The sequence below is a fragment of the Mastigoproctus giganteus genome, chromosome 14 (assembly GCF_048544385.1).
Source record: "Mastigoproctus giganteus isolate SK-2022 chromosome 14, ASM4854438v1, whole genome shotgun sequence".
NCBI classification, from domain to species: Eukaryota; Metazoa; Arthropoda; class Arachnida; order Uropygi; family Thelyphonidae; genus Mastigoproctus; species Mastigoproctus giganteus.
Genome location: NC_143588.1, coordinates 93,169,290 through 93,195,277, shown reverse-complemented (window position 1 = coordinate 93,195,277; position 25,988 = coordinate 93,169,290). Strand labels below are relative to the sequence as shown.

General features: G+C 38.4%; 1 protein-coding gene across 1 annotated transcript in view; it reads right to left on the bottom strand.

Moving 5' to 3' along the window:
• The window catches only part of LOC150075373 (BSD domain-containing protein 1-like), a 97,052-nt gene extending 79,839 nt beyond the window's left edge, over positions 1 to 17,213 (bottom strand). The window contains exons 1-2 of the mRNA XM_090388676.1: positions 17,129 to 17,213; positions 1,511 to 1,562 (exon numbers count right to left, since the gene is read on the bottom strand). Of these exons, the coding sequence (XP_090244802.1) occupies positions 1,511 to 1,562; positions 17,129 to 17,148 (72 nt within the window). The 5' untranslated portion in view covers positions 17,149 to 17,213. The remainder of the gene's footprint in view (positions 1 to 1,510; positions 1,563 to 17,128) is intronic.
• Between the last annotated feature and the right edge of the window lie 8,775 nt (positions 17,214 to 25,988).

Here is a 25,988-nt window from a genome sequence, read left to right as displayed (position 1 = left end):
CGTGGACTAATGTTATTAGTGGAGTCCCACAGGGTTCGGTGTTGGGTCCTCTGTTGTTTTGTATATTTATCAATGATATTGATGAAGGTATATCAGGCTTAGTGTCGAAGTTTGCAGATGATACAAAGGTTGGCAGGGTTGTTAATGACAGTAATGGGAGTGTGCTACTGCAACAGGATCTAGATAATTTGGGCAGATGGGCTAAGAAGTGGCAACTGAAGTTTAACCTTGACAAATGCAAAGTACTGCATATGGGTAGAAGCAACCCCAGAGAAGCGTACCAACTGTGCAGTACTAGACTTAAGGTGGTAGAAAATGAAAAAGACCTGGGAGTAATTGTGCAGTCAGATATGAAGTTTTCTGAGCAATGCAGACAGGCTGCCAGGGCAGGTCATGGGGTTTTGTCAATGATATATAGGAATTTTGCTAGCAGGGAAAAGGAGGTGATTGTCCCCCTGTATAAGGCAATGGTCAGGCCACGCCTTGGGTACTGCATAAAGGTCTGGAGGCCTCATTTTAGGAAGGATGTAGATTTGTTTGAATGGCTTAAGTTCTGCAAACTGCAGTGGCTGAAGACTAGGCACCTGCGCCGTAATCTGATTAAGGTGTATAAGGCTTGAGCACGCTGAATTCTGATGGGATCCTTCCACTTGTTCAGATTACGAACCTAAAGTGGGCATAAATTCAAATTAAGAAAAGACAGATGTAGAATAGATGTGCGGAAATTTGCCTTTAGCCAGCGGGTGGTTAATTGCTGGAACAAACTTCCATCTGTCGTTGTGGAAGTTGATAAGTTAAATAAATTTAAGGGGGAACTGGAAAGGCATTTTCAGGGAATGGTGTGATTTTTTTTTTTTTTTTTTTTGGCTGATGCTGCATAAGCTCATACACTTGCTTTCTTGCATCACATGCCACCACTACTACTACTACTACTATAAGTCAATAGTGAGACGTCATTTGGAATATTGTGTTCAGAAAGATTGTGTATATAAAAATTGAGCTTTTTCAAAGATCTAACTTGACTGGTGAGAACAGAAAAGGGATAACAAGGGGAAAGACTACTTAGATGCAGGTTACAGAGTTTGAAAGCTATTCATCTCAAGGGGTGCTCTGAGACATATAAAAAGCCCTAAGGAAAATAAGGGGGGGGGAGCCAAAATGTATGATGGTGTAATTTTCACACTGAAGTGTGATATAAAATCAGAGGACATAAGTATAAACCTACTTATCAGGCAAAATTAGTAGACTGGATCTCAGGAAGTTTAGAAATTTTGTGCACTGTTGAACACTGGACTAAACTGTCTTCCTGGGTAATTGTGGTTGACAGTCTGGCAAAAATTAAGGTACAGCTTGATTGGCATCTTCTAGTAACTGCAGCAAGTATAAAAAGAGCTGGCTATGGGTTGTATAAGCAAGTTTTTAATACCAATTAGTGTATTACATTAACTGTATTATATATATCAAATTATTTTTATCAGCATCATAAATAACAAAAGTGTTGGACACAAACCTGTTCTTTGGCTGACTGGATCCAGGAACTCCACCATGATCCTTGGTCTTCACTGAAAATAGAAATTGTTCACATAAAAGTATGTTCTTCATATATTTAAACAACAGAAAATTAAAAAACAAAAAGTAATATATATATATAAATATATTAACACATGCACACAATGGTATAATGAGCACCCCTAATTTACTACTAGTGAAATAAAAAATTTCACTCGAAATTTCAAACAAAATTATTTTAAAGTCACATCAATCTCAAGGCTGATGTAATTTTTAGTTTAGTCCTACAGCTTAAAATAGCTTCTGTCAAAAAAACAAGGACCAATGTATAGAGAATAAGGAAAATACACCCTTGCTTCAAATAACATGGGTAATGCATTATGCATTCGGAGAAAAGCTTACAATAATTGAATTCATGCTATTCAAACAACTTTTTTTTTTCTATAGACACAACACTACAGTGGAAGTTTGTGTTCTTGAAAGACTTCAAAAATAGGATATTTATTACAGAACATAAAATGGATTCTATAGTAAAGTATGATTTATGTAAATAACATTATAAACATATGAAAATACAAATTAAAGTCTGAATAAGAATATTTAACAATATAAAATTCTCATGAAAATATGTAAATCTTTCTTCCAAAGATCATACTATAAAAGTCTAAATTAACTGTCTAGCAAGCAATAGTTGCAAATTCAAGCAAAATTCAATGTAAATTCAAACAAATTCAACCTTTAGTTGAATTTGTACTCCAATTTAAGTTCAGAAATATAATGATCTCTAAGCACACTAATGCAGTTTAGGTATAATACAGGTAACTCTCTATCTTACTGATGTTTAAAATTGAACTTAAAATTAACTTTAACTTAACTTAAAATGAAACTTTGCCACTTTTTAAATTCAACCTATGAAGTTTTAGATTTTGCACACTATAAAATATACTTTCTGTAAAATCTCTACTCTAGCTTTTACTTGTTACTGTTCAACTTAGGTTTTTAATTAATTAATTAATTTATTTATTTTTTAGCTTATACACAAGATTATATATTTATTTATAACTAACAAACAATATCTGGATTTTATTTTACTTGTTATTACAATTTGAACAGGTAAAAATCAACTTTAGAATTTTCGTATGTGACTTCTATTTTGATGAATGAAGTAAATAAAACAGAATAACACAGATATTATTATAAAAGAGGGATATAAACTCAGCATAAGAATGTTTATTTATGCATGTGACTGCTAGTTTTCCAATGTTGTGCTAAGAATTTGTGTAAAATTTATTTAACAGTAAATTAATTTATTTAGGGTTTGGGTTAAAGAATGCCTCATGCTAGGATATAAGTTAACTATTATTTAATCCTGAAAAGTTTTTGTTCCAATCAGATCATAAGGCTCACTGGTGATGGTACATGTTTTAAGTTTAAGGAATGAGCAGTTAAGTTCCTCCCCCACTAGGAAGGAAGATTAGCATCCTGTATAAATTCCTTCATCACTTCAACTGGAAAGACCAAATAGGGTTAAACCTTCTCCCCTTTGAGAAATGAGCAAAATTACTGCTTAATGAAACTTATAGAATGCACTAGCAGATGGCTTAGTGGTTTGGATAATGGCACAGGGCACGGCAACAGGTTTCACATTTTAGACTGGCTTTCCACTCACAATAAAAGCACAAAGGCCTAAACAGAAAACACATGGCCTTGTCTATGAAGCATTTTATCTTTGGTTATAAGTTCTCTACCCAATCTTGGGCATGCAATGTCTTGACCCTGCATGACCTTTGGCAATGTTCTGTTCTTTGTCTACTTGGTCCATAGAGCTGAAACTCTCAGTACCTTTCAATGAAAGTGTTTCATTGATTTTAGCAAAGAAAATTCCATAAATCTTTGTTAGTCATTATGCAAAAAAAAAAAGTAAAAATTCAGGATCAAGTCAAGTCTAGTCTCGATAATTATATGTACGTGCTGAAAAAATGAATTTAAAATTAGTGCTCATCTTTCAATCCAGTCACTGAAGCACATGTGCTGTTAATGCTTTATGACAGCACATCTAGTTGTCACACTCTCTGGCTTTGTATTTGGCTTGCACCCAATTGTTGAAGTGCACAGGCTTTTCAAATGACATTTCACTCGCTGTCAGCTGAGATAATATTCAAATAAGGGATGATAAAAAAACATGTCTAGAGCAGTGAAAAGGTGTTTTATCTTAAAAAAATTAATTTTTGTTTTAAATATACAAAAAAATGAATTTTTCACAACTGTTCAGAAAAAATTGCAAATAAAGGTGGCATAAAAAAAAATGAAGCATTTTTAATTATTTCTTGCTGAAAGTTACAACTGCATGTGCATGGGGTTGCTTAGACCCTGTGCCTAGAGGAATAACAATTATTCCAGTGACCAGTTCTGGTTTAAAAGAAATTTTATCTTATGAAAAGCTAATGTTTAAAACACTGGCTTTTAAAATCCTACAGTGATATTCTATATGATATAAAATATTGTATGATACTAATGTTGGTCCTTAAAGCATTTTGAATCTACACTAAACTACCATTTACCATTATAAAAGTTTCCCAAAGGAAACTGGAAAAAAAAATTTTTTTTTTTCAAAATCTTGCAAATACAGTATTTAACTATATTAGTCTTAAATTCCACAATGCAATATTATATGTTATAGCAATAGTAATGTTCTGGTTATACAATGAAATAAGCACTCAGAAGTTTACAATTAGTCATGTCAACAATAAATACAACTGTTATTAACAGTCACATGAGCTTAAACCACAGTTCGCTTAAAAGGCATATGCTACTGCACTTCTTCACTTTGGCAACTCAGATATGTTGAGCCTGAAAGTTTTAATTTTAAAATGTTAATGTTAATTTTAATGTTATTTTAAAATGTTTGATGAATTTGTTAAATTTAAGATTAGTATTCTAAATCAAGTTAAATTTAAGATTAGTATTCTAAATCAATCAATCAACTAACAGACTGCTTTGAGTAAGGGATGTAGGTTTTTTCCTCCCAGAAACTTGGGTTTTTCATGGGACAAAAAAGGGTAAAAATCAATCTTAGAATACACACAATAATTTATCCTGCAGAAAACTGCATGGTACCACACTCGGTAGCAGAAAATGAAAAAGACCTGGGTGTAATTGTGGAGTCAGAGATGAAGTTCTCCGTGCAGTGCAGATAGCACTATCAGGACAGTTCATGGGGTTTTATCATGACCACAGTTGCTTGGCTTAAACCCAAAACAATGAAGCTAACAATGAGAAGTTTTTATTTTATCCTGCAAAAAAACAGCTGATTAAATGTCTGGTTTCAGATGATACAAAGGTTGACAGGGTGGTTAATGACAGTAATCAGGGTATGCTTATAAAAGTTAGGCAGGTGGGCTGAGAAGTGGCAACAGCAGTTTAGCATTTACAAATGAAAGGTACTACATATTGGTAGCAGTAATCACAGAATAACATACCAACTGCGTGGTACCACACTCAGAGTAGCAGAAAATGAAAAAGACCTGGGTGTAATTGTGCAGTCATATATGAAGTTCTCTGTGCAGTGCAGATAGCCTATCAGGACAGTTCATGAGGTTTTATCAAAGATATAAGTAAGAGATGCAGGTTTTTTCTCCCAGAAACTTAGATTTTTCATGGGGTAAAAATCAACCTTTAAATATACACAATTAATGACAATATAATGGATCTCATGGCCATTGCTGCCTTCGCTTAAACCTAAAACAACAAAATAAGTGTTTAATTTATCCTGCAGAAAAACAGCTATAATTAAATGTCTGTTTGCAGACGATATCAAGGTTGCCAGAGTAGTTAATAACAGTAATCAGTTATTAACTGATTAATTAGTAATCAGAACATGTTCCTGAAACAAGATCTAAAAAAAATGGCCATATCGGCTAGGAAGTGGCAATTTAAGTTTAACATTGACAAAGACAAGGTATTGCACATGGATAACAGTAATCCCAGAATAATATGCTAACTGTATGGTATCACATTCAGGGTGGTAGAGAATAAAAATGACATGGGATAATTGTGCAGTCAGATACGATGTTCTCTGAGTAGTGCGGGTAGATAAATTCCTGTATATCAGGAACTTTGACCTACAAAATTCCTGATATACAGGAATTTTGCCAGCAGGGATAAGGAGTTGATTAGCTCATTGTATACATTAATGGCTAGGTTACATCTTGAGTACAGCATATAGGCCTGGAAGCTTCATTTTAGAATGGATGTTGATCTGTTGGAATGGGTGCAGAGAAGTGCAAAGAGATTAGTGATAGGACTAAAAGGGTGCCCTTACCAAGAAAGGCTTCCATTCTGCAAACTGCAGTATCTGGACACTTGGCACCTGCGAGGAGATCAGATTAAGAAGTTTAAGACTTTGAATGGAATGAGGAAGGTCACTGCTGTTGGGACCTTTCCTCTTGCTCAGGTGTGCCAGTAAAAATCGAAATCAATCAAAACTCTTGCCCAGGCTACATACATAAGGGAGCATAAATTCAAACTGAGGAAGGATGGTTGCTGGACAGATATGTGGAAGTTTGCTGTCAGCCAGTGAGAAGTTAATTGTTGGAACCAGTTTCCATTTGATGTTGTAGGGGATACCCTGAATAAATTCAAGGAAGAACTAGACAAACTATTCGACAGCATGTGCAATTGATGTGGAAAGTTTTTTATTTATTTTATTTATTTTTTTAAGGTCACAATAGAGAAGAGGGAATACCAAATTTAAGGCCCATTTCAGATGCTGAAATTACCAACTCATGTATTGCCATGGCTTTGAATATCCTTCATAAAGATATCACTCTATCACATCTTATTTTCTACTATAATAATACCTTTAATGATTCACTTAAGTCCTCATAGGCTGGTATAAAATATCCTGCTACCCCAGGAAAATTCTTTTTGCCAATCCTTGTAGAATGAAATGTTTTAAGGTAAGGTATACATAAATAATGGATTAAACACCAATTGTTTATCCACAAAGTTAAATTAAAATTTTATGTAAGTGGAAATTGTGAAGTACGAGTTTCGTGTGATTAAAGGCGAGGTGCTTTTCATCACAATAGAAGGACTGAAGTGACCAGTTTTTCTGTCAACTAAACAAACAAAACGATGGCTGTGATATAGTGAGGCTACCTCACTATATCAAATACACCGATGAGCCAAAACATTATGCCCATCTACCTAATATGATGTTGATCCTCCACGTGCAGCCAAAACAGCTCGTACCCAGCGAGGCATGGACGCTACAAGATTTCTAAATGTGTCTTGTGGTATCTGGTACCAACACGTAACCAGCAGCTCCTTTAACTCCTGTAGGGTCTGTGGTTGAGAAGACGCAGATCAGAGTTGCTGTTCCAATGCAAACCACAGGTGCTCAATGGGACTGATGTCTGGGGAATTTGGAGGCCAGGGCAATACCCGGAAGTCTTTCTTGTGTTCTGTGAACAAGTCTTGAACAATCCGGGCGGTGTGGCATGGCGCATTATCCAGCTGAAAGATGGCACTGCCAGAGGGAAAGACCGTCGCCATGAAAGGGTGTACCTGGTCAGCAATGATGTTTAGGTAGATGATAGACTTCAGAGTGCCCGGCACACGGATGACTGGACCCAGGGTAGCCCAGCAGAACATTGTCCAAAAGCATGACATCGCCACCACCGGCTTGTTTTCATTCCACGGTGCATCCAGGCATCATCACTTCCCCCGGTAAACAACACACACATGATGCAACAGGAAACGTGATTCATCAGACCAGATGGCCTTCTTCCAATCACTGGAGGTCCAGTTTTGATGCTGCATGCCCATCGTAGGTGTTGTTGCCAATGAACTGGAGCGGCCTGCGTAGCTGCAGGCCGCTCCAGTTCAGCAGGGTTTGATGTACTGTTTGTTGTGAAACGTTATTCCCATCACCAGCATTCCAATTACCGGCTAGTTGCGCCACAGTTGCCCTTCTGTTGCCACGTACCATCTGGGAGAGCCTTCGCTCACCACAAGCATCGATGAGCCATGATTGTCCAACACCTCTCTGGCAGTTTGTGGGTTCCCCCTCCTCGGACCACTTTCGGTAGGTACTAACCACGGCTGACCGTGAGCACCCTACCAGCTGTGCTGTTTTGGATATGCTCTGACTGACCCAGTTGTCTGGTCATTACAATTTGATCTTTGTCAAACTTGCTTAAGTCCGCTACCTTTCCCATCTGAAGAACAAGAGTAACACTGATTAACGGAGCTCAGTATCAGGTGTTTTTTATACCATTTCCCGACCCGTGCATGCGCCGTAGTTCACCTGCAGTTTCTTTGATTTGCATAACGACTCACTGGTCATAATGTTTTGGCTCGGCAGTGTATATATTTCAGCTATTGCTAACTATACAGGGTGTCCATGATTTCCCTTTTAATCATCTTTGGAAATATTTGATCGATTGCTGTGATCGTAGCAGCAAACAGTGTGGTAACTTAGCGAGTTATCACTAAGTTTTATTTGACACCTCAATGACCTTGTCTGCACCATGAGTGTGCACAGAATGATTTCTACATGCACTGCCTCAGTCAGTGTCAGTAAGATGGCCACCGTGCAACAGAAAGCACAGCGTGTGTTGTGGTATGCTGAATTTAAATCTGTCATAACAATGCAAAGTCAATACCAACATTGGTATTGAAGTTGCACCCTAAAAAGCAGTAAACAAACAAAAAAAAAAAACGGGTGGATGGCATTTGCTTTGTTTATATTTCAGTTTTAATGGCATATCAGCAACAAAAGCTATAATGAGCCAACATTTGGAGGACAGCTGCAACTTGCAAGGTTTGGGAATAGGTAGAATTACAGATCAACCACAATTAGCATCAGATAACTTTAATTCATAAACATTGCATTGCACTTTTGTCTTATTTTCTTAATAAAACTGAACTTTTTCTGTAGAAACAGAAAAAGGTAGGAACAAGAATGGCTGCACTACAGTACATAGTAGCTGAAAAAATTCATGGTTTTAGTTTACTTTCCTTTTTATTTAAATTAATCATTGTAAAGCAACATTTTATTGTGTATATACTCATAAGTAGTAAAAGTTTTATAAATCAAAATAAATGTAACAAAAGTACCATCTGATGTATTATTCTTGTTCCAGTGTCCCATTTCTTTTTGAGTGGGACACTAGAACAAGAACTCTGAAACCAGTACTGTCCCAAATAAATCATTAAGTATGATCACCTTATTCTTGATCCACTGACAGAAAATGGAATTTTGAATTGGGGGGGGGGGGGTTGAAGTAATGGTGCATTTAGTTTCAGTGATAAGGAAAAAAGGAAATTAAAGTATCCTTTAATTTCTTTTCCTCTATCACTAAAACTAGAGGGTACAGCATACCTAGTGTCCAGTTTTATAACAAGACTATACATCTCATTATAACACACACTTTATAAAAAGAAAATTTTACTATTTAATTATTTTAAAATAAAACTTTACTATTTAATTATTATAAGATTCCCAGGCGAAAATTTTTAAAACAATACCATGCCAGTCTTAGCAAGTAGCTCACTTTGCATATTATGTTTTTCAACCAAAAAAACAAAAAAAAAAAATCAAAATTTATAACACTGTTGAAAAAAAGCTGTGAATTAGGGTTGAATTTGAAAGTGTCTGCAATTCTGCCCAGACACGATAGGAGGGAGTATATGATGAGAGCCCTGGTGATCAATTCGGCCCTGGAAAGATTGTGCAAGGCTCAAGGAGTAGAATTTTTTTCAGCCTGGTCTGTACTTGTTAACAGGAGAGACTGCTTCTACAGGGATGGGATACACTTAAATAGAAAGGGTGCAAGAATGTTTGCTGATGCTATCGAGGCAGTGTTAGGTGGGTCGGAAAACTGCTAGATTGGGGGGATACAAGGACTAATAGATTAACAGTAGCCACTGGCAGAGGTGAGAGTGGTTCTTGCACTGCTTCTATTGGAATGAGCAGCAGCCCTGCATCTTGGATGACAAGATGCAGGGTATTTCAGAGACTGTTGGGAGTCATTGCTGTACAAGTAAACACATGGGTTGTGTTAGGGTAGCTAAGAAAATGAACAGGTGAATGTATACTTGTGTGTACACCAATGCTAGGAGTTTAGTAAATAATTTTGATGAATTTGAGGTATTGCTCAAAACATCAAAGGCAGATATTGTTGGGATTTCAGAGACGTGGTGTCACATAGATATAAGGAATGCAGAACTGGAATTTGGGGAGTGCAATGTCTACAGAAAGGATAGACAGGATAGGAAGGGAGGAGGGGTTATGCAATTGGTTAAGAAATACATAAAATCCAAGGAAGTGAAGCCAGTCGACATCGCTGGACAGTGCAGTGTCGAGTCAGTTTGGTGTGACATAAGCATTGGGAGATCAAAATTGAGAGTAGGAGTGTGCTATAGGCCTAACGACTCTGATGAGTATAACAAGAAACTGTACAGGGAAATAGAGTGGGCCAGTAAATCAGAGAGTCTTATAATGAAGGATTTTAATTTCCCAGATATTGACTGGAATTTGGGGGGCTGGTCACTCACACACTAGCAAGACTTTTGTGGATTTATTGGAGTTGTTGTTGTTATTTGGTTTCTTAGGAGCATTAGCAACTAAGGCCATATTGCTCCGTGATATGCGGTGGTCATTCCCTGACCTTTCCACATCTTCCGTATTTGGTGGTGACGGGCTCGAACCCCAGTTTAATCAAGAAGTGTGTGCTACGCACTGCTGCTCCTTCCCACCTGGCTACGGAGGCGCCGGATTTATTGGATGATTGTTTTCTACATCAGCATGTTCATGAGGCAACTAGAGGGAGTAATACTCTTGATTTGATAATTAGTAGTGATTCTTCATGCATTAAGAATCTGCAGATAAATGAACCACTAGGTGGCAGTGATCACAGTGTGCTGAAGTGGGATTTACTCAAAGAGGTAACTACCATTAGGGGTAAAGGGAAGGGTTATTGCTTTCGTAAAGGCGACTATGACGGACTGAGACAGTATTTAAATTCTATACAGTGGGATCAACTTATGATGTTACCAACAGCAAATTCAAAATGGGAAGCATTCAAAGAACTTATCTTGGAAGCTACTAGACTTTACATACCAACTAAGAAATATTGTTCAAGGTTTAGGCCTAAATGGATGTCAGATGAACTAATGAGACATATGGCAGAGAAGAAAAATGCATGGGATACATACAAATTAACACGTGACACAGAAGTCTATGATAGTTACAAGTTGATCTGTAACCAAGTTACAAAGAAGGTTAGGCAGGCGAAGGCAGATTAAGAGATATCTTTGGCAAGGGATGTAAAGAAAAACAGCAAAGAGTTCTTTACTTATGTAAACTCTAGAAGGAAGGGATGAATCAGATTGGTCCACTTGATATCGATGGGTCAACTGCTGATGATCCTGCTCAGGCAACTAACAAACTAAATGAATATTTTGCATCGACATTCACACATGAGGAGTTATTCAGCGAGGGGAATGCCAGAGGTGTATTCAACTCTGGCAGTAAGCTAGAGAATCTTGTAATAACTGAGAGTAAAGTGGAGGAGAAATTGTTGAAGATAAACACAAGAAAGGCACCTGGGGTGGATGGGATCAATCCAGTAATATTAAAGGAGGCAGCAAAGGAAGTAAGCAAACCCTTAGCCATAATTATGAGAGCATCCTTGGACTCAGGGGAGGTACCCATGGACTGGAGATGTGCAAATGTGACCCCAATTCACAAAGGAGGATCAAAGGCTGACACAAGTAATTATAGACCTGTGAGTTTAACTTCTGTTCCCGGAAAATTAATGGAGGCAATGGTTAAAGAAGCACTGCAGGATCATCTAGACAAGAGTTTAGTTATAGCTCGGACACAGCATGGTTTTGTTAAGGGAAGGTCTTGCCTGACCAATTTGAAAGTGGATACTATGATGCAGTCACAAAAGAACTGAATACTATTGATACTGCTGCACATGGAAGACTGCTGCACAAATTGGAGCAGTGTGGCATTGGAGGCAAATTGCTGCTATGGATAAAGGGGTGGTTGAGGGGGAGAAGACAGAGAGTGGTAATCAATGGACACTGCTCATCGTGGACTAATATTATTAGTGGAGTCCCTCAGGGTTCAGTATTGGGTCCATTATTGTTTTCTGTATTTATAAATGATATTGATGATGGTATATCAAGCTTAATGTCCAAGTTTGCAGACGATACGAAGGTTGGCAGGGTTGTCAAGGACACTACTGACACTATGCTGCTGTAACAGGATCTAGAAAGGTTGAGCAGATGGGCCGAGAAGTGGCAAATGAAGTTTAACATTGACAAATGTAAAGTACTACATATGGGAAACAGCAACCCCAGAGCAATGTATCAACTCTGTGGTACTACACTGACAGTGGTAGAGAATGAAAGAGACCTGGGGGTGGTTGTGTAGGCAGATATGAAGTTCTCTGAGCAGTGCAGACGGGCTGCAAGAGTAGCTCATGGTGTATTGTCAATGATATATAGGAATTTTTCTAGCAGGGATAAGAAGGTGATTATTCCCTTGTATAAGGCAATGGTCAGACCACACCTAGAGTAATGTATACAGGCCTGGAGGCCTCATTTCAAGAAAGATGTAGAGCTGCTGGAACGAGTACAGAGAAGAGCAACAAGATTAGTGAATGGAACAAAGGGGGTGCTTTTATGAAGAAAGGCTTAAGTTTTGCAAATTACAGTGTCTGGAGACTAGGCACCAGCGAGGTGATCTGATAGAGGTGTATAAAGCCTCGAATGGTTTGAGCATGCTCAATGCTGATGGGATTCTTCCTCTTGCTCAGAATAATCACCTGAGAGGGCATAAATTAAAATTGAGGAAAGACAGATGTAGGATAGACATGCGGAAATTTGCCTTTAGCCAGCGGGTGGTTGGTTGGTGGAAGAGACTTCCATCCCTTGTCATGGAAGTTGATAGCCTAAATAAGTTTAAGGCTCAGCTGGACAGGTATTTCGAACGAACAGAGGGGTGAAGTGGAAGTGGTTATTTTTTATTTATTTATTTATTTATTTTTTGGCTGCATAAGCTTGTTTCTTGCATCAAATGCCTCTAGTAATGCTAATGCTAACATTACTGAATAACAAGATGGTCAACTTTGAAAATACAAAATCAGGTGTTATATTCATTGATCATGACAAGAATTCTTTTGAGGAAATAGAGAGGTGACATCAAGATCAGTAGCAATGTTTTTTTTGTTTTTGTAGCATCTACTTCAGTAGATGCTACAAAAAGTTCTCTGAGCAGTGCAGACGGTTACCGTGATGTTACCGTCCTGAATAAGGTAAATGTTGGAAGTGATCACTGAATGGTAAGATGTACACTTGATATAGATGTAGGAGAGGAAAGGAAAAAACTGACTCGAGTAAATAATACAAAGGTCTTTGAGATAACAGAGGAGGAGAAAAAACAGTATGTACTGGAACTTAAGAACAAGTTTGAGCTTCTGCAGACTGCTCAGGACCAAGATATTGACGAGAAATATTACAACTTTCTGAAAGTGATAAAGCCCAAGAAACCTATAGGGAAACAGAAATCCAAAGAAGAAAAAATTAGTCAAGAAACACTTGTCATGATAAACCGAAGACGACAAATGAAGAGTAAGAAAAACACTGACAGGGAGAAAATTGAGTATACTGAGTTATGCAAAGCCATTAGAAAGAGACTCAGAGAGGACATAAGAAGATTTAACACATGAAAAGTAGACAAGCATTAAGGGAAAACAAAGGATTTAAATCAGCAGCCATGAGCAGTAATACAGAAAGACAAATGATAGTGAAACTGAAGAATAGCGATGGTGTACTTATAAACAGCAGAGAAGGCATAATTCAAATAGCAGAAGACTACTATAGAGAATTATACAAGGAGCGAGGGAATGATACCAGCAGTGGGGAAGATGGATTGCAAAGTAGCAACACATACGACATACCCGATATTCTTCCTGATGAGGTAGAACATGCATTGAAGAAAATTAAGAATCGGAAAGCCCCGGGGGAAGATGAAGTTACTGTAGAGTTGTTAAAATTGGGAAGAAGAGACATAACACAAAAACTGGCAAGGCTCTTCACAAAGTGCATTAGAAAAGGTGTGATGCCTAAGCAGTCGAATAATGAAATCATAGTTTTGCTGCATAAGAAAGGAGATAAATCAGAAATTGGAAATTATAGACCAATTAGCTTGTTATCCCACATCTACAAGTTGTTCACAAGGGTCATTACTAACAGATTAGAAAGAATACTTGATGGGAATCAACCGAAAGAGCAAGCTGGCTTTAGGACAGGCTTCTCAACTATGGATCACCTTCACATAATATCACAGCTAATGGAGAAAGCAAATGAATATAAAACACCATTATGCCTGGTATTTGTGGATTATGAAAAGGCATTTGACTCCATACAGCATAAGGCAATGTTTCGGGCACTGGAAAGACAAGGCATAGATACCCCATATATTATGATTTTGAAGAAAATATATGAGAGTGCTACCTCCTTTATTAGACTAGACAAAGACAGTAGCAAATTTAAAATCGAGAAAGGAGTTTGACAAAGAGACACAATATCTCTGAAGCTGTTTACTGCTGCCCTTGAGGAAGCTTTCAGAAGATTAGACTGGTCGCAGAAAGGAGTCAATGTGAACGGAGAGTACCTAAACCATTTACGATTTTCAGATGACATTGTGGTTATAAGCCACGATCCCAAAGAATTAGAGGAAAATCTTAATCAGTTATGCACAGTTAGTAAGGATTTTGGACTAACGATGAATATGGCTAAAACAAAAGTAATGATGAACAAGTATGCCACGGAAAGAGAAATAATGATTGAAGGAGCAGTAATTGAAAAGGTGGAGTCATATACTTATCTGGGACAAGTTATTAGCTGTAATAATGATAAATGGCTGGAAGTCAAGAGAAGAATAAATTTGGGATGGATAGCATTCAGGAAATATAGTCACATACTGAAGAGCAATATCCCAGTTTGTCTGAAATGTAAAATAATGAATCAATGTATACTCCCCACCTGACTTATGGAAGTGAAACTTGGGCACTCACCAAAAGAATGGAAGAGAAGCTGAGAACTACACAGCAAAGAATAGAATGAATTATATTGGGAATCAGACTGTTAGATAAGAAGAGAAACACATGGATTAGGCAGCAAACTCAAGTAAAGGACATTCTTATCAAAACTAAAGAACTAAAATGGTCTTGGGCAGGACACATAGCTCGAAGACATGATGACAGATGGACTAAGAAAATAACAGAATGGTACCCAAGAGGAGCTAGAAGAAAACCTGGAAGACAAAGGCGGAGATGGATAGATGAAATTCATGAGTTTTTGGGTAGTAAATGGATGGCCAGTGCTCAAAACAGAAGGAACTGGAAAGTTGCTGGAGAGGCCTTCATCCTGCAGTGGATTGAAAATGGCTGATGATGATGATGATGATGACTTCAGTAATTTTAACTAATTCTGAAGATATTTCAACATTTGTATCGCATTATCTGTTACAGCTGATACGTTGAATGTTTCTGCTGTAGCAATTTACTTGGCTATATATATATTGACATCTATGCAATGTACTGTACCAAATAATACAAAAATAAAAATTTGAATCTTCATTAATCTCTGGACCAAAGACAGTAAGATCATCCTGACTCTTGCCTCCCTCTTCAGCTAACACTGACAAATCACAATTTCTGAGGGACTTCCTTAAGATTTTCAACAAATTAGGCATCCATCAGATAAGTTTTGTGAAGTTGTTGTTAACTGGTTTTTAGGAGCATTAGCAACTAAGGCCATATTGCTTCGAAGATATGCGGTGGTCATTCCTTGACCTTTTTGCATCCTCCGTATTTGGTCACGGGCTCGAACTCCGGTCTAATCAAGAAGTGTGTGCTATGCATTGCCACTCCTGCCCACGGAGGCACCCTTTGTGAAGATAAGCTCTATAGAAAGAAAACCCTAGATAACGGTTATCAGCTGATGAATCTATGATGGACACTTGCATCAATAATGCCTTACTAAAAATAATTTTGTTGAATCTTGACTTATTTTGTAAAAGGCATCAGGCTTCGAATGGCTGTTATCTGAATGATCTGAAAAGAAATTTTTCTGCTTTCCCAATTAATTTTATATTTTTAGTATCTAGTTGCAATGTTAATTATTATTTAATTTACATTTCATTACACTGAATATTTTGTAAATAATTCTGATGTTATTAACCATCATTATTATTTCAGCTTACTCATTAAAATTCTTGTTGCATGGCATAAATATTTTCTGGTTGTTGACTAGCATTTAATGCTTTAAAAAAATTGTTAATATTTTTCTATTAAGCTTTACAGGATATCCATTACATCTATAATTTTATCTAATTCTATTAGTAGAACTACAGAATAATCTGTTATTTATAACACAGCATTGAAATTATTTCTTACCCTGACTGACTGCAGTCCTGGGTCAGGTTGTTGGTTGTTTAGAATTTGTGCAAAAACAATGAGGCTTCAGTGTAATGTCCCTCTTTTTGTTTGTAGAATGAGAAACTATTTCTAGCTAGGATGGGAAACAATGAAATTCTCACTTCAGATTGACCAACTTAGCCATAGTGCTATAAAAAAACAAAACACCACAAACCCAGCCATCCTAATAGGAAGTATTTCTTAGCTTTGGTCAGTGAGAGTACTGAACCTAAGCCCAGTAATTATGTAGTAGAGGACTACATTAACTTTGAGCAGGGGCAGTTACATTGTACCAAGTACCTCACATAGCTCTAATAAAAATTAAGCTGTAATCCTTTGATTGGATGGCTGTCTTCTAGTACACAAAATTTTATCTAACGATGCTATCCTAAGGAGGCTGCTCAGAATGCCTGTACTCTTGGGCTAGTTCTGCATATACTGTGCCTAATTTTAGAAAAAGAAAATAACACTGAACTATGTGAAACAGTTTAATAGGTAACTTAATTGCATTACCTGGCTAATATATACGTTCTGTGTTTGGCGTAGAAATAAACATCAAACATTGAATGATTAACAGTTCAACGTGAGTATGGGCTTGGCACACACAGGGTCCTCAGCTGGATATCATTATTCTTCTTTTTCTTGGTGATTCCCTTCTACTTCTGACTCTCTCCAGGTAATTCAGAAAATTTTTTTTTTTTTTTTTGAGGCTCATGCAGCATAAGCCTAGGCTTCCTTGCATCATATGGCTAATAATAATAATAATAATGTCCAAACCAGCACCTGTAACTGAGGAGAGGTGGGGGAAACAATTTCCACCAAGGTACATAATTACAATAAACACAACACACACTGGATGAAATTATCTACTGGTCAGTGTCAAATTTTGCAAATATCTTCTTCCATTCTATAAATAAATATGTTTTATATATAAATTATTATTTTTATTTTTTTTTTTATGGTGAATAAGCTGTACGTATGGCTTTCATATGTTGTTTGTTTGTGTTGTACAGGAGAAGGAAAAAGGTATTTTATTACGTGGAAAAGCAAGAGAGCCATTTTATTAACATATGTAAAGTTCCAAATGTATTAATTATTTAGTTTTTTGATTAACATACCTGGATTTCACATCTGCCATAACATAAAAAAACAAACACAACTTACAACCACTCCATCGACATTTAAACCAGTACAGAAGAAACTTGGGATAGCTTCTCTGTTTATGATGCTCCAACCAATAGAGGGCTTTAATTCATTTCACTGATTCCTGATATAGGCAATTATTACACACAAAAAAAAAAAAAAAAAAACAATAGCTGAGACCAACTGCTCATCAGATACTTTTTATTATTATATTATTATTATTATTAGCCATATGGTGCAAGGAAGCCTGAGGCTTATGCTGCACCAGCCAAAAAAAATTTCCTGGGTTACCCTGATAGAAAGACAGAGAGAAGTAGAAAGGAATCACCAAGAAAGAGAAGAATGATGCTATCCAGCTCAGAACCCTGGGTGTACCAAGCCCATACTCACCAGATATGAGCCCCTGGGGGATAATCTAAAAATTTAACGTCAGGCTCGCATTGGTCCACAGGCGCTCCATGATAATATACAAATGGGATAAATAGCATAAAGAATGATAACAAAAGATGGAAGCATCTATAGCTTTCTAATTACAAAAAAAAAAAAAAAAACATGCATTAATGCTTTACAAGGAAACAGCCTCAATGATGTGGGCATTTATCGTTCATTACTGGTTTGAAAAGGGCAGAGTTTAAATCCCAACGATGATGTGAGGACGTCATTGCGGCTTTTGTAGGGCTGTGCCACTCTCGAGTGGAAATGTTTGGACTGTTTAGGCTAATAAAAGCCATTAACTTCGGCTTATCTAAAATAAATGCCTTGGCAGCTAAGATCGCGAGGAATCATTATATGGTTTCTGTATAACATCTTATTTCTGACTTGGGGATATGACAACCCTAAGTTAGGATTATGTATCAAACCTTAAACCTATATTCTCACTGCCCATCGATCTCACGTCATTAATGTAAAAGCATTTTTTCACCAGTGCAGAACGAGATGATCACTTGAACGTCCAAAGCATTATTGGCTGGAGAGCTACAGCTGGTGACCTCAGAAGTCTCCGCGATTGTGTTCTATCCTGAAGAGTGTGCCCAATTTGGTAGCAAATTGGCTATAATTACCATCCTCCCACACCATGTGGATACCCTGGATTCGAATCCTGTCAGTGACGAGGAACTTTCACGGGAATTTTTTCATATCATGGCTGAGTTAGCCGGTGAGAGAAACAAGTTGTTTTTCCTTCCAATTAAGCTGACTACAGACCACGCACAATTTAAAGATAAAATACTCTTGGATGTATAAGATATTTCTCGGGGAAACCGAAACTTAAAAATATAATGTCATCTATCCTGAAGATAGAGACCAGCTTATATAGACACTGCCCAAACGCTACTTCACCCACGGAACACACTTCAAATTATTATCTGGACATGATTTAATTCGGATAGAGCTCCAAATCCAACCCTGGAGCAAATCATCTTCTAAACTGAAAAAATGTGAACTTCAAATTGCCTAAGTGAGAATTAGAATCCTCAAAACAAACTTTTCAACATTATCCAGAATCACTGGGGTAATATGTACAGTGGCGGAAAAAAAACTGCATTACTTTAAAAAAGTACTTTCTGGCGAAACGTATAAGATATTGTTTGATTACAGTCATTTTGTTTGTCGAAGAGCAAAGGTATTGAGTCAGATAACACTTCTATTGCATCACACAGTGATTACAAGGTATTGCATCAGCCGTTTCTATAAATATAGCGTTAGAAGGGTATCATGCTCATTAGTATCATGTTTTGCGGTGATGTAAGCATGGCTCTATATGTTCAGTTGACACCAAGAAAAAAAGTTTAGCTGTTGCTCTGTCCCAGGAAGGGTGTGTTATCGCTGATAAATAGTCTGCGACCAGCCAACAGTATCCTGGGTGCTGAAATTAAAACGTGAAACCGATGATGTGACGAGAAGAACTGGATCAGGCCGCAAGAATGTAACTGCGCCTTCCCAAGAAGACTAGGCGCCTGCGAAGTGATCTAATTGAGGTGTGTAAGGCCTTGAATGGATGGAGCAGGTTCAATTCTGATGGGATTCTTCCTCTTGTTCAGATTACGAATCTTAGGAGGCATTAATTCAAATTGAGGAAAGACAGTGGTCGAACAGATGTGCGGAAATTTGCCTTTAATCAGCGGGTAGTCGATTGCTGGAACAAACTTCCATCTGTCATTGTGGAAGTTAATAGCTTGAATAAATTCAAGAAGGAACTGGAAAAAGGTTTAAAGGGAATGGATGTGTGAAATGGTTTTTTTTTTTTTTTTTGGATGAGGCTACATAAGATTGCTTTCTTGCATCACATGCCTCTGCTACTACTGCTACTTTCTAGTTAATCTCAAAAATGTGCAAATGAATTGAGATTGGGCTTAATGCTAGACTCTACAATATTCTGATGTTATTCTTTTCAATTACGCTTTCAGTTCTTTCTTTGTGATATGAAACATTATACTATTAGCAGATGTAAGGACAGCTTCCAAAAATTGATACTACACAGGTTGCAACATTCATTGGTCCACATAGTGCGAACAGTGGACGTAGTCGTTACCACGAGTAAAACCCTCGGACTATAACACATGTAACATGACTCGTCGCTACGCAAGATCGATTTCGATTGATCTGCTTATTCCTCTTAACGGCCTTATATACCTAAATCAGGTCTCCCATCTAAGCTGCCTAGTTTGCTACGCTTTGCAGAACAAACCTTCTAAGCAGTTTTCGTACAGAAATCTATCGAATTCTTCGTCAAGCTGGTCACCCATCTCTCAACCCTCCCTTCAGAGTAACGAGAAGGACTGTGACGGACCACGAGAACAGCTCTGCACAGAGCTGCATAGGATGCAGATGGGATTCACTGTTTTGTATGGCTTCCCTTTACACTGATATGAGCCCATTAGTGCAAAAAAATATAAATCATGATTCATCTGATTGCATTAGAGCCGCACTGAACCATTTCTCAATACTTCGTGATTTTCGGATTGCCGTATATTTGTGCACAACCATGCATCGAACCAAGCTGTCTTGAACGAGCAGCATGCTACTCGTGGAAATATATTCTTGACGTCAGGTGTTGGATGCCTTATTAATTGAGTAGAAATTTGCATTCTAATTTTGCATATATGGTGGTCTAGACATCTACAGTACCCATCATGAATTATCCCATTTGTTCTTGATGTGTCAGGTTTTGTTCCATAGCGACACTGAGGAAAGATATCAAGACTAGTTACGTCGATACATTGGAGAACACTGGCGGAGAAGATTATTTCTTGGACAAAATGGACAACTCGCTATGGCCTCGCACATGCAGATATCTCAGTGCTGAAAAATTTCAAATCAGTTTATTATGTAAATATCCAGAAAATCAGTTAGCCTATATACACTCAGTGATCACTGAATTGTGATTACCTATCTAATACCGTGTTGGACCACAGCTCGTTCGGATAATAGCCGCTATTTCACCTAGGCATTGACTCCACTAGATATTGAAGACATCCGTATGGATCCGAAGCCATGCTGCCTGCATGGCTTTCCTCAGTGTTCGAACAGATGATGGCTGCCTGTCCATATGCCTGACTTTCCATTCCAAAACAACACACAGGTGTTCAACTGGATTGAGATCAGGAGAATTTGGAGGCCAATCAAGACGGGTGATATCTTCACTGTGTTTCTCGAACCACTTGTGCACAGTGCAGTCCCGATGACATGACACATTGTTGTCCTGGAAGATCCCGTTTCTGTCCTGGAAAAATGCAACATGGCAGAGTGCATGTGGTCTCCTAAGAGCTGCCAATAAACTTTTATATTAGGGTCACCTGGAATGTTAATTCAACTACCCATGTGTATTGGGTCTGTAAACTGTGTGTGCTCTCTGGTCAATTTGGCCTGCTTTTCAGAACGAAAAACCCCAGTTTCTGGACTGGAACTTTGCTATCTATGCCGAGAATGACTAACTCAGCCACAGAGTGAAACAAGCCCATTAAAGTTCCTCGCGTCATTGACGGGATTCGAACGCGGGCCTTTTCCACCCGGTGTGGGGAGGGAGTGACGATACCACTGTGCTACCAATGCATTCAAGAGCTGCCAGTAGACCTCACCAGTGAAATGTTGTTCCATATGCCATAGGAGCTCTTCGTCTTGCTAACAAAACATGCCCCATATGAAGTAACCCATGCCACCTGCCTGGACAGTGGGCACCATGCATGATGGATCCACGGAATCGTGTTGCTGTCTTTTGCCCTCGTGAGTAGCACAATTGGCTGACTCACCGTCCTCCCCACATTGCTTGGAAAAGACTTGATTTTGAGTCCTGTCGCCGACGTGAGAAATTTTTATGGGCTTTTTTCACAACGTGGTTGAGTTAGTCAGTCAGTCTCAGCGAGGGTAGCATGAGTTTTTCTCTCGGAAACTCAGTTTTTAAGTCCAGAAAACAGAATATCGACCCCAGGACAATCGCAATTTACAGCATATAGACAAAACCTGTCTCGGGCAGTGGTTTCCAAAGTTTGTTTAGCAGAACAATTGGGTTTCAAAAATCCCAGAGGTTTACTCTTATATGGAGTAATATGGCTTAGTTGCCAATGCTCCTAAAGCCCTATTATAACAACAACCGCAACAATCGTGCTGCTTGCACCACACACAGAGGTGTCCGTCGGCTTTTGAAACTCCGTCATATCTTTAGAACATCAGCATTAGTGAAGGAATACAATGCAAGAAAGCAAGCTCATTATCAGCCAAAAAAAAAAAAAAAAAAACCCTTCTCATTTTACCCATCCATTCTCTCCAAAAGTTGTTCAGTTCTTCCTTGAATTCATTTAAGCTATAAACTTCCACAACGACAGATGGAAGTTTTTTACAGCAATTAACACTCGCTGGCTAAAGGCAAATTTCCGCACATCTATTCTACATCTGTCTTTTCTTAATTTGAATTTATGCTCCTTTAGGTTCGTAATCTGAACAAGTGGAAGGATCCCATCAGAATTCAACGTGCTCAACCCATTCAAGGCCTTAATCCGATCATCGATTAAGATGATCGGATTAAGGCCTTGAATGGGTTGATTAAGACCGCAATCAGATCATCTCGCAGGTGCCTAGTCTCCAGCCAGTGGCGGATTACCCATTAAGGCAATGAGCCACGTGCCTATGGGCCCCAGGCTTTGGGGGGGGGGCCCCCAAGCGAAGACATTTTCCTATAGTGTTCTAAAATAGAGTAATGTTTTCAGTAAACATCATAAAAACCTTGATTAATTTAAGCGAAAATCTTTATTAATTTAAGCGAAAATTTAAACAAAAAATTCAAAAGTACAAAATTTCATTTATTTGCCACCTAACTTTTATTTATGTATTTTATTCTTTATTTTTATTATTATTTTTTTGGGGGGGCCCAATTTTAAATTGCCTAGGGGCCCCAACTATCCTTAATCCGCCACTGTCTCCAGCTGCTGCAATTTGCAGAACTTAAGCCTCTCCTGGTAAGAGGATCCCTTCATTCCCCTCACCAATCTTGTTGCCCTTCTCTGTACACGCTCAAGCAAATCTACATCCTTCCTAAAATGAGGCCTCCAGACCTGCACGCAGTACTCAAGGCGTGGCCTGACCATTGCCTTATACAGAGGGACAATCACCTCATTTTTCCTGCTAGCAAAATTCTTGTATATCATTGATAACACCCCATGACCTGCCCTGGCAGCCTGTCTGCATTGCTCAGAAAACTTGATATCTGACTGCACAATTACACCCAGGTATTTTCCATTTTCTACCTCCTTAAGTGTAGTACCACACAGTTGGTACGTTTCTCTGGGGTTACTTCTACCTACCCATATGCAGTACTTCGAATTTTTCAATATTAAACTTCAGTTGCCACTTCTCAGCCTATCTGCCCAAGTTTTCTAGGTCCTATTGCAGTAACACACTGCCATTACTGTCATTAACAACTCTTCCAACCTTTGTATCATCTGCAAACTTCGATACTAAGCCTGATATAACTTCATCAATATCATTGATAAATATACAAAACAACACTGGACCCAACACAGAACCTTGTGGGACTCCACTAATAACATTATTTTACCAAGAGCAGCACCCATTAATTACCACCCTCTGTCTTCTCCCACTCAATCATCCTTTTATCCATTGTAGCATCTTACCCTTTATACCATTCTGCTCCAATTTGTACGATAGTCTTCCATGCGCAACAGTGTCAACAGCTTTCCTGAAATCCAAATAGATGATATCAGAATTATTTTTTGCATCCAGTTCCTTTGCAACCACATCATAATATTCTATAAAATTTGTCAGACAAAACTTTCCCTTAACAAACCCATGCTGTGTGTGTGAATTATTGACGCAGTCTTGTCTAGATGAACCTGCAATGCATCTTTAACCAGTGACTCCATTATTTTATCCGGAACAGAAGTTAAACTTACTGGTCTGTAATTACTCATGTCACCCTTCAATCCCCCTTTGTGAATTGGGGATACATTTGCACATCTCCAGTCCGTGGGGACCTCCGCTGAATCCAAGGATGCTCTCATAATTATGGCTAAGAGTTTGCTTAGTTGCTTTGCCGCCTGCTTTAATATAAATGGATAGATCCCATCCACCCCAGGTGCTTTTCTTATGTTTAACTTCAACAATTTCTCCTCCACTTTGTTCTCAGTTATTACAAAATCATTAAGCACCAATAATAACTCCTCATGTGTGATGTAGATGCAAAATACTCATTCAGTTTGTTTGCTATCTGAGCAGGATCATCAACAGTCGAATCATCGATATCAAGTGGACCAATCAGATTCATTCCCTTCCTTTTAGAGTTTATATGAGTAAAGAAATCCTTGCTGTTTTTCTTAGCATCCTTTGCCAAATATTTCTCGTAATCTGCCTTCGCCTGCCTAACCTCCTTTGTGACTTGATTACAGACTAGCTTATACGTATATCATAGGCTTCTGTGTCGCCTGATAATTTATATGCATCCCATGCATTTTATTTCTCTGCCACGAGTCTCATTAGTTTATTTGACAACATTTAGGCCTAAACCTTGAACAATATTTCTTGATATGTATGAAACGTTTAGTAGCTTCCACTATTAATTCCTTGAATGCTTCCCACTTAGAATTTGCTGTTGGTAACATCATCAGTTGGTCCCACTGTACAGAATTTAAAAACTGTCTGAGACCACAATATTCACCTTTACAGAAGCAAAAACCCTTTCCTTTGCCCCTGATGGTAATTATATCTTTAGGTAAATCCCACATCAGTACACTGTGATCACTGCCACCTAAATTTCCTTTATCTGCAAATTCTTAATACACGAATGATCACTGCTGATAACCAAATCAAGAGTATTACCCTCTCTGGTTGCCTCTCGAACATGCTGCTGCAGAAAACAATCATCCAATAAATCCACAAAAGTCTTACTAGTGTGCGAGTGGCTAACCCATAAGTTCCAGTCTATATCTGGGAAGTTAAAATCCCCCATTATAAGACATTCTGATTTACTAGCCCACTCTATTTCTCTGTACAATTGTTCATTGTACTCATTCATGTTATTAGGCCTATAACACACTCCTACTCTTATTTTTGCTTTCGCAGTGCTTATGTCACACCAAACTGAGTCAACAGTGCACTGTTCATCTATATCAATTGGATGCACTTCTTTTGATTTTATGTTTATCTTAATTAACAGCATAACACCTCCTGCCTTCCTATCCTGTCTATCCTTTCTGTACACATTGTACTCTCCAAATTCCAGTTCTACATTCCTTATATCTGTTTGAAACCACATCTCTACTGTCCCAACAATATCCGCCTTGACCAACACTTCAAATTCATCACATTTATTTACTATACTTCTAGTATTGGTATACATGCACCTATTCTTATTATTAAGGTGTAAGGTGTAAGGTATATTGTTGTCATGCGGCACCAGGAATTTCCCCCATCTCCGCGTTGCTTTCTTTGTGGGGGTACCAGTTTCCTGGGAATGCCAGAGGTTTAAAAGTGTGTGGGTATTGTACCTGTGTAATGTCGTGTACCGTTATTCATCTGGTCATTTAGCCGCTGGACCCCTGCTGGAGCCCAGCGTTGCCCCACCTTCGCCCCGTGGAGGCAGACCAGGAAACACCAGTAGACTAAAATTTACTCTGGCAGGTCCTGCCGCTTAATTTCCTGAGATTTCGGCGGCTAGGACCTAAAAAAAAAAAAAAAAACTTATGTACACATACACATACGCACATATACACAATAGTGATACATAATATATACGCATCCATGCAATCGTCATTACTTTGGATGTTTGCATACAGCACGTGTGCGTGCATTCATATGGCAGGAGTAGGGCAGTGCGTAGGATAATTAGGCTGAGACTGGGCGAAGATTATTTTTGGGCTAGATTAAATTTAGTGTGTAGGGTGCTCGCGTTGTATATAGATAGAGTGGGGGAGGGGAGGAAGAAGGTTGGGGGGAAAGGCAGAAGTATGGGGGACACAGAAGAGATTCCCCCAGGTGGTCAGTGAGGCATGCCCATGCCTCACCAGAAGGAAAGGTGGGGTAGCAGGGGAACGAGGCGACTGGTCGTCTCGTCCTCCTGCCAGGAAGGGGTATTAAAGGAGAGCCAGGCTAGTGCTTGGCTCAGGCTGCCAGTACAGCTGCTATTCATCCTTCATTCAGATTTTTTGTCTATCTTCATGGTTGCTCGGTAGGTCATCTTTGGTGTTATGCACATTTTGGCTTCTAGCCATTAGGTGGCTAGTGTGCATTCAGGTCCCGTGTTCTTCTGTACAAGGCTTCAGCGAACTTTGAGAAGGCAATATATTCCTGCCTCCCGTCCAGGAGGTGTTGTTCTCTATCTCTGGGCAA